This window comes from Dendrobates tinctorius, unplaced genomic scaffold (assembly GCF_039654945.1).
Source record: "Dendrobates tinctorius isolate UK_male_01 unplaced genomic scaffold, ASM3965494v1 ptg000056l, whole genome shotgun sequence".
NCBI classification, from domain to species: domain Eukaryota; kingdom Metazoa; phylum Chordata; class Amphibia; order Anura; family Dendrobatidae; genus Dendrobates; species Dendrobates tinctorius.
This window is the reverse complement of record NW_027361724.1, coordinates 21,352,165-21,369,091: the sequence shown is the minus strand read 5'-3', so window position 1 is coordinate 21,369,091 and position 16,927 is coordinate 21,352,165. Positions and strand designations below refer to the sequence as shown.

The following is a 16,927-nucleotide window of genomic DNA, read 5'->3' as shown; positions in this document are numbered from 1 at the left end:
AAGTTTCTCAAAATATCAAAATCCCTGATAGGCTACCTTGTACAAGCAGCCAAAAGTGTTATTCCTCGTCACTGGAAGAACAGCTCTCCACTCACCCTAGTGGAATAGTTCTCTGAAGTTGCGTTCCTCAATAGGATGGAACACCAGATTGCTTTATCACCTGTAGATGGTGTTAAATACTGTGTAATATGGAGAGATTGGATTGAATTCCAAGAATCCGATGCATATCGCCTTGCTTCAAACTGATCTACCTTGTCATATTGTCCTGGACGTAACCATATTTTAACAATTTATATCATACGCTGGTCTGCTCACTCACACATGGAAGGATAATCACCTTATTAGGATATGGATGTTGATGGAATACATCCCCTACTCTTCAACTGCACAGTATGCATTATATGTCTTCATAGTTAATGTTCCTTACCATCACCTGACTTATTTCTACTTTGTGATCAAAATGTTAAACTTTAAATAAACATTGAATTTGGAAAAAAAAAAAAATTATGTGGCGGAAAGAATGTCAGGCAGGTGGAATTTCAATGCTCAATTCTTTTTTTCGAATTGAAAATAATCTTCCGACTGAGGTGTCAAGAAGGAAATGACAATTCAACTTCCTACTGACAAGAGATAAAGGATTGGCTAAATGGAGGTGAATGTTTATGGGGAAGTTGAAGGAATAGTTCTTGGCCAAAGGGTTATGTGGATGGGCTCTTTTCAATTGATGATAATTCCACCATTGAGCACCATCAATCAGTTCCTAGATCATGGCTTCCCCCAAAACCAGGGTGTCATGTCAAGGAGCTTAACCCCTTAGTGACCAGGTAAAACTTTTTGAAATCTGACCAATATAAAGTTATATCATAATAACTCTGGAACGCTTCAAAAACTCCAAGTGATTGACTTTTTTTTCGTGGCACATTATAAGTTATGATAATGGTGCATTTAGGTCGATATGCTTTGTGTTTATTTATTAAAAAAAATCAGAAATTTGATAGAATTTTTTTTTTAAATTGCATTTTTCAAACTATGAATGATTATCTCTTTAATCCATATAGTCATACCACACAAAACATTAATAAACAACATTTCCCTCATGTCTGCTTTACATCAGTACCATTTGTAAAATGCTGTTTAATTTTGTAAGCATTTTAGGAGGTTTCAAAATGTAGCTATAATTTTTCAGTTTTGCAAGGAAATTTACAAAATTTATTTTTTTTAGGGACCTATCCATGTTTGAAGTGACTTTGGGGGTCTTATATAATGGAAATCCCCCAAAAGTGATACCATTTTAAAAACGGCACCCCCTCAACATATTGAAAACTGCTGTCAGGTAGATTATTTACCCTTCAGGCGATTTTCAGGAATTAAAGCAAAGTGACATGACAGGAATGAAAAAGTGTATTTTTACCACCTAAATGTCGGTAACTTCTGAACAGGCTGCTATAGGCGGCAATCTCTAAGGCCGCTATTTGCTCGTGAATTGCCATGGCAAACATCAGGACCACACAACCATGATCTCAGGGTGCCGATGGGGATAAAGAGGGAGAAACCACACTCCATTAACCATTTATATGATGTAGTCACTATTGACAGCAGCATCTAAGGGGATAAACAGATATGGACAGTGCTAACATTGATCGTGGCTAACGCAGCACGTTGTCAGCTATAGTGGACAGCCGACAGATGCTCGATTGTCACCTGTATGGAGAGACTATACTGTTATATCCCAGGTCAGTAAAGAGACGTACTGGCCGTCATTAAGGGTTTAAACACAGCATTTGTTGAGCAAATGTGCGGTCACTCCATTTAAACTCTATGGGAATTACAGAGATGGCTGAGCTTCTTGGAAAACTGAAGAAGCGGTCTAAAGAAAGCAAAAACTCAAGTCACGACCTATGAAATTTACACTAACTCATCTCAGTGTCACATATATCACACATGGGTGTCCAATGGTTGAATTTACTATTCTACAAAAGTAGATGAGTCCATACCTGTATTTGGGGAGATCTGCAGACCGCTGACCTCTTTAGTCAGACCATTAGTTTTAGGACTGGCAATGGGTGCACAGGATGATGTTGCTCGTGGAGGCCTCTTCCCTGGAACCTTCACTGTAGTCCTGAGCAAATCTATCTCCTTGCCATGGACGTTCTGCATGTAATCCTAAAAAAAAGGGATTTTTATTTGACGGATAATAAAACACATTTACATAGGTGCTAGCACATGCTTACAGAGTTATGTACAGTACATGAAAGGTGACAAAAACAGAAAGAGAAACCAGCGGGCCTTAAGTTTCAAGAACATCAAGAAGTGTTCTGAATAAAATTATTACACATGTATATAACCTTCAAGCATAACTATAGTCCTGTGCTGCCGTGGCCTTTCCACCAATTTCCTGCACAATCATTTAAAGGGACTCTGTCACCCCTTTTTTGAGATATCATATAATGATATAATTCAATTGTGTGTCACATAAGGATTCTCTTAGTACTTTTGCTTCCCCCTGACCCCACACCTTTCATGCAGGGCTGTGGAGTCGGTAAGCCAAACTTGCGACTCCGACTCCTCAATTTCCCTTACACCGACTCCGACTCCAACTCCGACTCCGACTCCACGACTCCGACTCCCACACATATTGCTTATATTTAAGTGAAAAATTTATTGTAGTACAATGTGAACCTCAGACATTTAATCATTTTTATGATCCAATAATCAAGATATTTAGATAGAACAGAATATATATTGGTGTACTACCCGGTTTTCATTCTTTTTGGTACAGATACGATATGGATAGACAGATATGGATAAATGGATAGATAGAGCAGATTTCTAATCTGCTTTTGCTATTGAAAACATTATCTATGAGCTCAAAAACCTTTCAGTTGATGCAGTTTTTTAAAAAGATGATCAGCTTTTGCAGCTGAAAAACGTATCCTCAAAAAACACAGGAAAAATGCTGTGTGTGAATGTAGCCTTAGATCAGGAATATAACAGCCATTTATAGGACATTTCATAACTTTCCCAAACTCCTATGAAAAAATATTCAGCACATCCTGCATTGAACTACTGTACCCAATTTATTATATATTTTAGGAGTCGGTCCATTTTATACCGACTCCAACTCCGACTCCACCAAAATGAGCACCGACTCCGACTCCACGACTCCGACTCCACAGCCCTGCTTTCATGCATAAATACCTTTTTTATATCGGTTCAGATGTATGTAAACTGCCGCTGTCCGGTCCGATGGGCGGGGCTTATTCACCTGCTCCCCCCCTCCCTGTCTTGCTCGACACAAGAAGAAATGCGTAGAGCAAGACAGGGAGGGGGGAGCAGGTGAATAAGCCCCGCCCAGCGGACCGGACCGTGGCAGTTTACATACATCTGAACCGATATAAAAAAGGTATTTATGCATGAAAGGTGCGGGGTCAGGGGGAAGCAAAAGTACTAAGAGAATCCTTATGTGACACACAATTGAATGATATTATATGATATCTCAAAAAAGGGGTGACAGAGTCCCTTTAATCTTGCAGGGAAATAGTCGTTTCACCTGCAGAACAGCGCGACTGCCATGATGGCCATTCGGTTTTGCAGATCAAACAGCTGTTTCTCTGCAAGATTAAGTCATTCTGCTGGGAAACAATGGAAAGACCGCAGTGGTACAGGGCATTTTCAGTTTCCAGCCGCATCATAACCGCGGTGTGTGAACACAGCTTTAGAGGTGAGGCTGCATGCTATAACTAATGTGTAGCCAAGATAGGATTAAACAACATGCAGCAAAAGCATCTTGGCTATACATTAATCACAACTTGTGGTAGAGACCCAGCAGTGCATAATCTGTACCACAAATAGGATTTTACTGGTGACAGCCTATCGGCAGAATTGATGGGGTGACAAAGTGGTTTATTGTAGACCATCATGTTTCCTTTAAGTCTCCTAGGCAGACATGGGGGAAATAACTGGAAACAGCACTCTACATTACATTTTTTGGACTCTTGAGTAGTTGTAGGTTCGATGGAGGTAAATCTGGATATACATGTACCAATGCCGACCCAGTAATTGGAAACACTTTTCTTCCCCCCACACATTCACCCATAAAGCCCCCCATGCATAACTGCTGGACAAACAATCCTTCTCTCCCAATTCCTCCATAACAATAACGTTTGGCCGATAATTCCTCTGCTCTCTACAAGAGCTGCTTTGAGAACAAAAGGATTGTTCTGCAGGAACCTGAAGTACGGGGCCTAGAGTCTTTCCTCGGGGAAGAGTCAGGAAGCCCCCCATACATGACTGTCAGCCGATCCTGCCGTAACAGTGAGTTCGGCTGACAGTCTATCGTTTATGGGGGGTTAAAGATATAGACCAGGTTTTTAACACTGCATTCTGTAATCCGGTAGGTGACATATTGTATCTTTTTTTATTCAAATAAAGCTTATAAAATACATAATCAGAAAGAACAAAAAAAATGCTTAATGCATTCACACTACTGAAACCAATGTTTTTACAGCAGCTATGATCGAACAGATGATTTTTGTAATTAATCTATATACAACTTTATCTTTTTAATATTCTTTATTATGTAGCATGCTATATTAATTATTCAGAGGAATGGAATTCCCTGACGTATACTACCGATGAATGGCTCAGTGAAAACATACCATGGCATTCGTCACCTTTGTATAGACCAGCAGACTACTCTTTTAGACAGGCAATAAAAATATATACCAATGTGTAATAGCCTAACAAAAGCTACAAGGACACAATTAGGCAACTGGTTGAATGTAGGCCTATGGGTACCTTTGACATGCAAGGGGAATATATGGCAAAAAGTGGAGTGAAAGTGTCCTATTATGCAGAAAGTAGGCAACGTGGATATACGATATCTGTTTAGGTAAAACATGGCAGCTCAAATCTCAAGTCAAGGGTTCTCAGTGTTTCTGTTGTTTTTTTTTAATGAGGACGATTGGAGCAAATGGTGAAAAATTGGATGTGGAGTCTGCCCTTGAAGCAGGAAGAATAGTAATATTTTCAGAGACCAGAAGCTCAATTCATCCAGGGACCCGTGGTCTATTAATATAAGGGCAAACCTAGTGTAAAATGCAGTTGTCTAGTGGGAGAGGATTGGTATACCACTGGGGTCTGGGTAAAAACCCTTATGTCAGTACATGGTCCTTAGTGGTTAACATTTGGGTTTCAGCAGCTGTTGTGTCAAGACAGCTAAAAATGGCTGAATACGATAAAAAAAAAAAAACCACAAAGGAAGACAACTCAGCTGAAACACATTTTTATTTTAAGACTAAATATATATTTTTTCATAGGGGCATATATTAGAGCTGAGCAATAGACTGTGTGTGACATTGCAAGAAAGATTGGTTAAATAGATAAATGGCCTAAACAACTGAAATGGCGTACGCTTGACCTGAAACAAAAGAAATCTAGAATATTCTCCTTGCACATACGTATTGTGTATTCAATAATCACTGAAGGGGCCGCATTGTCAAGCTGGCCTCATTTCGCCATGTAAATACCAGTAATAGGCTGTGTCCTGGTTCACAAATGCAGATTTCTCCCTCAACTACCATCAATCCAAAATCACTGATCAGAGGCAAACAGCAGAAGATCAAGGTACATGGCCACTTAACAAGGCTTGAGAAGGAGGCAGCTCAGACACTTGTGAGATTAAGAACATTTAACAAGTCTCTGGGGTCTACTCCAGGAACCCCCTCCCTTCCCAAGCCCCTATCCTGCCCCTCTAAAACCAGAAAAAAGCCATAATTGCCAAGCTATTAGCATGTTCTGCTCTCTCTGTTGCTAATCTCTTAATATAGGAAACAAATAAACCCGCACGAGTGGGGAGATTATCAGTGAGAGAAGCTGGCCCCTGTCCTGCGTATCACACGGTTACTGAGACCTCCAGCATGGAGAGCGGCCCAGCATGGGATATATGCTGAGCAGAGGAGCCTTTCTAAAGTCTGAAGCGGTATAGAGAAATAAACTGAAGACGCCCCCCCACTAGGCATAAATGTGATATTTGGGGATATAGTAAACTCCTCCGGGCCCTATACAGAAGAACGTATCTCTGCAGAAAACGGACCAAAAGTACAATTTTAGACACTTTGGTCAATTCTCGAAATGCTAAAAGTTCAGTGTGAAAAATGTGAGTTCTCGACATTTTGTACTTCCATCGTTAACTCTTCTACCTCCAGGAGAGACTGCAGAAGGCGGCACAGAGACAGATGTAGGCATATATACTGTCTTACAATACATTGCCAGCACCCCACCGCTCCCCAGAAGGAAAGGGTTAACATTGCTTCCCCCTAATTATGTTGCATCTTATTGCCATACACTTAATTAGCTGCATTAATGTGATTTCTTTTTACATAGGCAAGCAATTAAGGGCTATGATTGAGTTTCATTCAATTAGCCTCAACAAACATGCTAATTGATGTCCCAGATGCAAATGAGATGTGGTGAGATAGAGTGGCGCACACTGCGCGGTGGGAGGGGGGGACCTTTGCTGGGAGAGTGGGGTCTCCGCGGGGTTTGGCTGCCGTCTTGCACCCCATGATTGTCATATCATGGGGGGCCCTGGCTCGGAGACTTGAGCAAGTGGCTTCGTCGCAGGGTAAGGAAGGGTAGTAGAGAGATTTCATCAGACCCCCAGGGCAGTTTCTTAAAGCCGCAACAATTAGCTGGTGCAGACGGTAGAAATAAGACAATAGCGGCTGCAGTCTGCTGTGTCTTCACCAACTTGGGGTTCTCTCCTAGGGCTCCACCGTATGGGGAAAGGCAATACCACAGACGGCGAGAGGTTATACCCCTCTGTGTGACTGATCACATTCATCGCCTGCACTGTACAGTATATAAAATGGACATATGTGTTAAATAATTCATCTGTTGTACATACATCATTGTACCTTTATTTCATCTCCTTGGACGCTTGTGCAGGATAACTTCCAGTGTACCTCGCTGTGCTAGGATCTGGATCCTTGTTACATTCTCACACAAGGGTCATTTTTCTGATATTTTCTCAGGATTGCATTAATACAAGTGTTTTTTTTAATCCCATATCTTAGGCTGTACTGCCCCTCCCTGACCAAGGTTTTCCAACATAGGGGAAAAAAAAAGAAAAAACAAAAAAACATAACCTCTTGGCATAACAGGGAGAGAAGCGGGGGCTCGCTCGCCTTTTGCTTATTGCGTTTAAGGCATTACACGCAGCAGCACAGAGGGAAGCAACACTAATTTTAATGCCATAAAATGCTCTAAAAGTGCCCCAGGCCCCGGCTACGTGGGAGCTACTTGCACCTAAATAAGACACGGTTCATTTCCTCTGCAGCTTAGCCTAATGTAATCAGCAGCCTGGAGACGTGAGCGCCACTGAGCAGATAGAGAGGGGGGACACCGCCAGCGGTCCGGGGGGCCGCGGACAGATTGCTGTTGATTAGAGAATTTTTCAGTTTTGACAAGGATGTAATGAAGAGCTCGTGGAGTTGTTCACCTGAGGAGGGGGCAGTTTGCTGGCACGTCACAACTGAAGCCTTCTAATTCCAGCCAACCAGCGGGATGCACCGGCCAGGGCACAAATTAACACTTCAACACATGGAATGCCAAATATAGGCTTAATGCACCCACATCGGCATCCAAGACACACTCAGGAGGTCACAAACATACAAAACACCCTAAACTTACATGCAAAGGAAAAGTTCCTACTGAAGTAATAACTATATGCAATTTTTGCAATTTATTTTTTTACTTTTTTATTTTAGGATATTTGTTTTTGGTTTTAATAACTATATCAGTAGATGCAAAGCAACTGAGAAAGGAAGCATTCACCTACCAATAAGGGCTCATTCAGACATCTGTAAATTTTCTGGTATGCAAAAAAAAAGTCTGAGTCTGCATTTCATCAGTAATCGTCCAAACGACAGCCGACATTCACATCATCTTTAAAATAATTGCTTTATTGATCCAGTAGTATAAATAGGCTCAAAAAATGGTTGAATACAACAGCACAAAAGTTAAAAAGGCAAAAAAGAAATATCTGCTGCGCTCACAGGCAACATGTTTCAGACCTGCATGGTCCTTTGTCAAGCAGGAGTTTTATCATTGTTTTGGATCCAGTTTTCACCAGTGTTTTAGCTTTTACCAGAGTTTCATCAGCGATTTTCTCAGATTAAAAAAAATTAACTGCAAAGCTTCTCCTACCATTATAATATTCAAAACCCGACAGCACATGGACAGTACACAGATGGTAATTTGTGCTCTCTCTGGTTTTCATGGCCCCATAAATTTGTATGGGTAATTGTGAATCGCAACACGGATCAAAAACAAACATGTTTCTGCAATTATTTTTTTGCGATGTACACAAACACATGAACAGCTCCATAGACTATAGTGGGTACGTGTACTATCTGTGAAACGCACTGATAAAACGCGGATGTCTGACTGTGAACCATAAATTTACTGCCCAGAGCAGACCTGGACCAGTCATATGAGCCTTCCTGACATTACATGGCGGGATCTGATCTCGAGCCCTTGTAATGTAGGAGACTCACCATGTGCCATGTGTTTGCTTTGTAGATTTGGTGTGGGGAATATGGCATGCAAAGAGCACCCTGCAGAAGCATTCGATAAGGGCCCAGTCACACATAGCGATCTCACTAGCGAGATCGCTGCTGAGTCACAAGTTTTGTGACACAACAGCAATCTCACCAGCGAGATCGCTATGTGTGACAGCGATCAGCGACCGGCCCCCCCGCCGGGTATCGCTAATCGCTCTTGGAAAGCCCTGGACATTTCTTTGATCGCTGGTCTCCCGCTGGCCCTCACGCATCGCTGCGTGTCACTGGCAGGAGACCAGCGATCAGCAGGTAACTAAGGTAAACGCAGGGTTTCTAAGCACCGGGCGGTGCTTAGAAAACCTCTGTGTACTTTAGTGACCAGCGCGCTGATGCAGGAAGCTGGTAACTAAGGTACACATCGGGTTTCTAAGTGACGCATATCCCTTAGAAACCCGATGTGTACGTACCTTAGTTACCAGCTCCCTGCATCAGCGCGCTGGTCACTAAAGTACACAGTGACGCTGCGCGCTCGGCGTCGCTGGTGCTGATCGCTGGTGAAGCTGTCTGTTTGACAGCTCACCAGCGATCATGTAGCGACTCACCAGCGATCCTGACACGTTGATATCGTTGTCGACATCGCTGGTGAGTCGCTATGTGTGACGGGGCCCTAAGACAGCAGCAAACCTGCAAGTATTTGTATTTAGTTTTTTTCTGTGGACTAATTTGTTATTGTGGTGTAGTTTTCTGCTGCACCAATCTGGACACACATGTACACTGTGTTCCAAATTATTATGCAAAAAATATTTCCTCCTATTTTCTCTAAATTACCTATATGAATTGCAGTCATTGTTATTTTCCAGTCATCTACTATTCTAGCATAATTGCAATGTTTTTGAACAAACTGCCTATGAAAACAGTATATTTTTAAAAATAAGAAACACTCAAAATGCATGTTCCAAATTATTATGCACAGCAGTTTTCAACCTTTTTATTTTTATTTTGAACAAAAAAATGGTCACTTGTGAAATTATAAGCATTATCAGCTTATTACAAAATGAAATCAAACAGTTTTCAAGTCAAAACTTTATTCTAGGTGATGTTACATTTGCACATAGGACCCCTTGTTCGAAAGAAGCTTCTGAACTCTCTCGTCCATTGAATTTGTCAGTTTTTGGATGGTTTGTGCTTCAATTGTTTTGCATGTGGACAGAATACCCTCCCAGAGTTGTTGCTTAGATGTGAACTGCCTCCCGCCATCATAGACACTCCTTTTGATGATGTTCCAGAGGTTCTCAATGGGGTTGAGGTCAGGGGAAGATGGTGGCCACACCATAAGTTTGTCCTCCCATAGCAGCCAAGAGATGCAGATGTGTTATTTGCAGCATGAGACGGTGCATTATCATGCATGAAAATGATCTTGCTGCGGAAAGCACGGTTCTTCCTCTTGAACCATGGCAGGAAGTGCTGTTTTCGAAACTCCACATAGATTATGGAGTTCATCTTTACCCCTTCAGGGATCCTAAAGGGGCCGACAATCTCTCTCCCCATGATTCCAGCCCAAAACATTACTCCACCTCCTCCTTGTTGGCGCCTTAGCTGTGTTTTCATGGGGTGTCCATCAACCAGCCATCATCCACTCCATCCATCTGGACCAGCGAGAGCTGCACGGCACTCATCAGTGAACAAAACAGTTTGGAAGTCAGTCTTCATGTATCGTTTGGCCCACTGGAGCCGTTTCTGCTTGTGTGCAGTGGATAGAGGTGGTCGACAGGATGGCTTACGCACAGCTGCAAACCTCTGAAGGACCCTGCATCTTGTTGTTCGGGGGACGTTGGAGGCACCAGCAGCTTCAAAAACTTGTCTGCTGCTATGACAAGGCATTTTTGCAGCTGCTCTTTTAACCTGACGCAATTGCCTATTGGAAAGAGTCCTCAATTTTTCCTTATCAGCACGCACACGTGTGTGCTGGGAATCAGCTACATACTTCTTGATTGTGCGATGATCACGATGAAATGTCTTGGCAATGTTGATTGTAGTCATGCTTTGACCTAAATACTCCACAATTTGTTGCTTCTCAGCAGCCGACACATCCTTTTTTCTTTCCCATTTTGGCAAAAAATGTAGACTGCTTAATAATGTGGAACAGCCTTCCTAAGTAGTCTTGCCTTTATTTGGACACACCTGCCAAACTAATTTGCACAGGTATCTGCAATTGCTTTCAGTGATATAAAGAGCCCTGACACACATCACCATCAATGAGTTTAAATGACAAACAAAAAAATTCTAACCTTATCACTCCTAAACTCTTTTTGCATAATAATTTGGAACACAGTTTAGTATTTACACATAGCGATATCGCTATAACGTCACTGATTTTGTGACGTTATAGCGATATTGCTAGCGATATCGCTATGTGTGATACTTACCTCCGACCAGCTGCCCCGCTGTCCATCGCTGATCACGCGAGATTGGGCGGCTCCATTTCTCGTCGTCAGCTTCCTGCTGGGCTTCCTGCTGTGACGACGAGCGACGCGTGGACGTCTGGATCGCTGTGTGTGAAAGGTGAGTATCGTGCGCTGCGTCGCTGTGAGATCTTTCTGTATGAAAGCTCACTAGCGATCATTTAGCGATGCACCAGCGATCCTGACCGGGTCGGATCGCTCGTCGGATCGCTGGTGCATCGCTAAATGTAAAAGGGCCTCACAACCCCATACTACGGAGCTGTAGGCACGCCACATGCCACCATATGTCGCTTCTGTGTGGCTCTGCATTTCAGAAATAACAGACCTTGGAGGTAGGGTAGAAATATCCTTGTAATAAAGCATCTGATGAACACAGCACTAATTTTTGTTTTTGGATTGAAATTTTACAGACTTCAACAACTTGCACAGAGCTGTAATATGGCTGTGAGCAGGAGGCCTGAAAATCCCACACCTTGATATGACTACTTCAGTAACCTATTCAGAATTGAGAGTCCTCAGTAGTTGATACCTTTTAATGGCTAACTGAAAAGATGGTAACACATTGCAAGCTTTCGAGATTACTCAGGTCTCTTCTTCAGGCTAATACAAAATCTGAAGAGTCACATATTTATGCACAATACAACACAGAAAAAATGCAATGGATAAGACAAGTGACGTGAAGCAGAACTATCAATATGGGAGAGGGAGAAACAAATATTGGACCAGTACATAGATAAGGAGCCCGGATGTTTTATAGTCCTCTGATCTGGGGCCTCCACAACACGCAGGCGTAATCGCCTGATGTCAGTTCACGGGCAGCGTGCACTGCGCATGCCCGAAAACTGTTTTCACAGAGTACGCGCTGGCATAGGAGACAGGAGGCGGGGCCCAGACACCAGAGCAGGGGCATGATGGACGGCTATGGGAGGCGGGGCCCAGACGGTAGAGCAGGGGCATGATGGACGGCTATGGGAGGCGGGGCACAAACGGCAGAGCAGGGGCATGATGGATGGCTATGGGAGGCGGGGCACAGACAGCAGAGCAGGGGCATGATGGATGGCTATGGGAGGCGGGGCACAGATGCTTCAGAGACACGATTGACGGCGGGAAGGCGGCTGCTTCAGTGGGACACACCATACCTATGGGACGCATTACAGGTATGAGGACCTATTTATAAAACTGTTCACAATTACATTAATTTTGACCAGGGGTGTCAAGACATTTACATGCCACTGTATACGAAAATGAAGGATATGTATACCAGGGTTGAGGACCATACATTACATAATATACATATAAATCATATATATATATATTTTTTTTTTTTTTTTCAGGATCTGAAGAGGCCCGCTCCAAATCTTGCACTGGGGCCCATCGGACTCTAGTTATGCCACTGCCTATCGGGGTCTGTCATGCGGCAGACCCAACACTGGTATTTTTATTTTTCATTTCCTATAACAGAATAGTAAAACAAACAATGGTGCAGATGTCAACAAAAACGTTAAACAAAAAAAAACAAACAACACGTTGGCACGGTATTGGTAGTTAGTGTGAAATCGTGATACAGCAGACGTTGACACATTGGACTTTGGTTATATAGAGGGGGCAACAGATGATGATGGAGCCGAATGCGGAAACCAGAAACTATCACCGTAGGAAAACCACTGTAGCAATAAACACTGATGTGGATGGAAATGGTCCTACGTAGAATATAGAGAGGTGCTGCACTTACATGTAAACTGGGGTGATAGGTGAGGACTCCATTGTCACACAGTGTTACATATTTCTTCTTCCATTCCTTATTTAGGGATTTCCCACTTCGTTTCAGTAGCATACCCTACAAAAGAGAGACAAGAGGTTAAAGGGGGTAACAAGAGAGGGGCATTCAGTATCAGTAGCATTCAGCAGGGTCATGGGCGGTAACTCTGCAGACCTTTCCACTAAGGCTTAGCATATCATGTATTACTTCACAGCGACATGAAGGAGATTGGACGTTCAGATTATGGTACATTGTCCCGTTTAAAGTAATTGCGGGATGTAAATTGGGAACGTGATCACTCCAATGGATTCCATTATTATCCTGCCATATGATTACAAGCTTTCTCCACCAATCAGAACCATTCATAGGTGTAAACAGCAATGATAGGACAGTCCATTAGTGCAGGTATTTATTTTTGCTGCAATGTCCAATAAAATCTGTCATCATAAAAAAATTATTTAAAAAAAATCAGCGAGTATATATCCACCCCACATAAACGAACAGATAATGAAATAATGAAATGTATATGTATGTAGAGATGGTGGCACTTACAATAAAACCTCATTCAGGTGATCATTTATCACATAACAGTTTGGTGCTTTTCATGTATAATACATGTATGCAAGATCCTTTATGGGACTGTTCACATGACCGTGTTTTTTTTTTTTGCAGATCGTGTGTCTAGCAATGAGTCAAGGATCAAAATCAGCCACCCATACAACTATGAGTCTGTGACAATTACAAAGAGCACACAGATGCCATCCATAGGCAATGTGCTGTGTGCCGTTCATTTTTAACCTGTCAGCAGGTTTTTGATATTTAATCTAAGAGCAACATAATGATCCTGATTCCAGGGATGTGCCACATACTCAGCAGCATGATGTAGTTTCAATACAATCAGTGTGTTATCAACAGGAGATTATCACTGGAGGACTAGGTGTCACATGCCAAGCAGTCCAACTGATCTGTGTAACTCCGCCCCCGCCACTGATTGCTAAAATGAACAGTAGACAGAGGAAGCTGAGATTCCATGGTGGTGGCGGGGTTATACACAGCTCAGCATTCTGAGCACTGCTACAACTACAACAGACAAAACAGGATTCTATGAAAGCTATACCAAGCAGCCCAGTAAGTGATACATCTGTGGAATCAAGTTCAATGCCCCTACATCATGCTGCTCTACGATTCATTGCAAAAACTTGCTGACTGACTTCTTTTAAAGGGACTCTGTCACCCTTTTTTTTGGCCTATCAGTTGCCGGCATTGACATCAGGGGCTTATGTACAGCATTCTGTAATGCTGTAGATAAGCCCCCGAAGTAACCTGAAAGAGAAGAAAACACATTAGATTATACTCACCGGAGGGGGCAGTCCGGTCCAATGGGTGTCGTGGTCCGGTGCCTCCCATCTTGATACGATGCCGTCCTCATCTTCCCTTCCTGTCGTGGCTCCGGCGCAGGCGCACTGCTCTGCCCTGTTGAGGGCAGAGCAGAATACTGCAGTGCGCAGGCGCCAGACCTCTCCCGACGCCTGCGCACTGCAGTACTGCACAGGAGCCACTACAGCAAGGGAAGAAGGGGACGGCATTGTATGAAGATGGGAGGCGTCGGACCGGACCGCCCCCTCTGGTGAGTATAATCTAACATGTTTTTCTTCTCTTTCAGGTTACATCGGGGGCTTATCTACAGCATTACAGAATGCTGTAGATAAGCCCCTGATGTCAATGCCGGCAGCTCATAGGGCAAAAAAAGGGGTGACAGATTCCCTTTAACATTGTAATAAGTAGAATAAACTTACGTTTTTTTATTTGCCTACAAGAAAAACAACGCGGTAAATCAGTCTTTTTCTATGTATGAGAAAACTCGCATATGCCTGAATGACGCCAAAAGAAAAAACAATGCCACTGCTGTGATGTGAAAAGGTCCAGGGTTCAAACACCTGATTCCTGATGTAGGGCCAGATCACTTTCCTGCAGACACAATTAAATGGACTCAGTCAGCACAAAATGACTGTTCAAACTAAGTCCCGCCAGCTCAGTGCTTCATGGTGGAGCCAGTCATTTATATACACCTGCTTGTTTTCCCTCCATCTCCACATCCCCTTTTAAGCCGGGATCACACATGCGAGAAACATGTCCGAGTCTTGCATGTTAATACCCAGAACTGCCGCCGGCACTTGGGAGCGGAGTGTGCGGCTCCATGTATTGCTGTGCGGCCGCACGCTCCTCTCCCGAGTGCCGACAGCAGTGCCGGGTATTAACATGCGAGACTCGGCCGTGTTTTTCGCATGCGTGATCCCGGCCTTACTTTGATTGACAACTCTGTCTTCAAAGATCCTCAGAATGAAAGAGATAGAGGGAAACCAAGCAGGTGGGAAGGTGTATTTAAAATGATCTAGCACCGACCGCTTGCACTTGGTTTCAACAGTGATTCTGTGCTCACAGAGTCCCTTTAAGGAGGAAAAAAAAAAAAAAAAAAAGCGAGAACTTCCATAGAGTTCAATGGTAGCAGCACACATTGCACTGAGCGCCCCCTTGTGTAAGCAGGAAATTAAAGGGAAGTATTATTATTAATAATAATAATAATCTTTATTTTTATATAGCGCTAACATATTCCGCAGCGCTTTACAGTTTGCACACATTATTATCAATGTCCCTGATGGGTCTCACAATCTTTTATTAAACATGTTTCAAGAATTGTTATTGATTTTTTTTTAATGCTGCTATGTTGCAATTTTTCAATTTGATCACTAAAGCCCCCGTTACACACTGCGATATCGCTAGCAATATCGCTGTAAATTCACCAATTTTGTGACGTAGCAGCGATATTGCTAGCGATATCGCTGCATGTGATACTTACCTCCGACCGCCCCCCCCCCGCTGGTTATCGCTGATTGTGCGAGATGGTCCTGGATCATTTCTCGTCGGCCACTTCCTGTGGCGCTGACGAGCGAGGCATGGACGCGGGCGGGAGGACGTCAGGATCGCCGCGTCTGACAGGTAAGTAGCGACCCCCGACCCCAGCGATGTCGCTCGTGAGATCTGCCTGTGTGGCAGCTCACTAGCGACCACTTAGCGATGCACCAGCGATCCATATCGTTGTCGGGATCGCTGGTGCATCGCTATGTGTAACGGTACCCTTAGGCCTGTTTCACACTTCAGTTGTTTGACATCTGTCAAAATCCACCGTTTTTAGAAAAAAAACGATCCGCCTTTTTTCCCCATAGACTTGCAATAGCGGCGGATTTTAACGGCTGGTCATCCGTTGCATCCGTTTTTTGACGGATCCGTCATAATTTTGGCGTCCGCTGTCTGGAGTGGACAGACAATGAAACTTTTTTTTTGTCTGCCTTAAAACAGCGGATAGCAACGGATCCGTCGATGTCCTCCATGCGTTATAATGGACGCCTATGGGTGACGGATCCGTTGCAAACAGTTAATTGACGGAATCCGCCAACGGGTTCCGCTTTTTTATACTGAGCATGTCCGGAAGAATTTCCTTTCATGAAATTTAACCACAAAACTCTTTCTGGCAGAAAAAAAAATCTCTCTCTCTTCTCTTCCAGAGTTCTATTACTTTAAATTTTAGACTTCGGTGGCTGAATCGGATCCTTAAAAAAAAATGGATCCGTGCATCTGTTTGTTGGCAAACGGATCCGTTTTTTTACACTTTGGCGGATTTCAACTGACGTCAAACAACTGAAGTGTGAAACAGGCCTAAGCTTCATAATAGGCTATTGCTCATTTTGTAAAGATTACTATTCAGCAGTGATCTTATTACAGGCAAGATCATAATGAAAGGTAACACCTGTACATAGATAACAGAATATGCCATTGATAATAGTTGATGGTCACAGCTCACCTCCCTACTATGATCAAAATAAAAACATATATTCTCAAAGAACATTTAGCAGTATCAGGTTTCATTTCTTAAAGGGAACCTGTCGCCCGATTCATGGTGCCCAAACTGCGGGCAGCATGAATCAGAGTCTGGCTTCAAGAATACAGACACACATTTTACAATGCCGTTTTACAGAATATACAATGTAAAGGTCAGCAGGAGATGAGCGGGAGAGTTCAGGCTAGTCCAGCATTGCTACAGGTGATTGACAGGACTCTCCCATAGCGAGTGACCGGTCAATCAT

General features: G+C 43.1%; 1 protein-coding gene across 8 annotated transcripts in view; it reads right to left on the bottom strand.

The window, feature by feature from the left end:
* AGAP1 (ArfGAP with GTPase domain, ankyrin repeat and PH domain 1) overlaps positions 1-16,927 on the bottom strand; it is a 502,402-nt gene that overhangs the window by 100,274 nt on the left and 385,201 nt on the right. For all 8 annotated transcript variants that reach the window (XM_073577586.1, XM_073577587.1, XM_073577588.1 and 5 more), the window contains 2 exons: positions 12,759-12,863; positions 1,995-2,163 (listed from right to left, as the gene is read on the bottom strand). In XM_073577586.1, the coding sequence (XP_073433687.1) occupies positions 1,995-2,163; positions 12,759-12,863 (274 nt within the window). The remainder of the gene's footprint in view (positions 1-1,994; positions 2,164-12,758; positions 12,864-16,927) is intronic.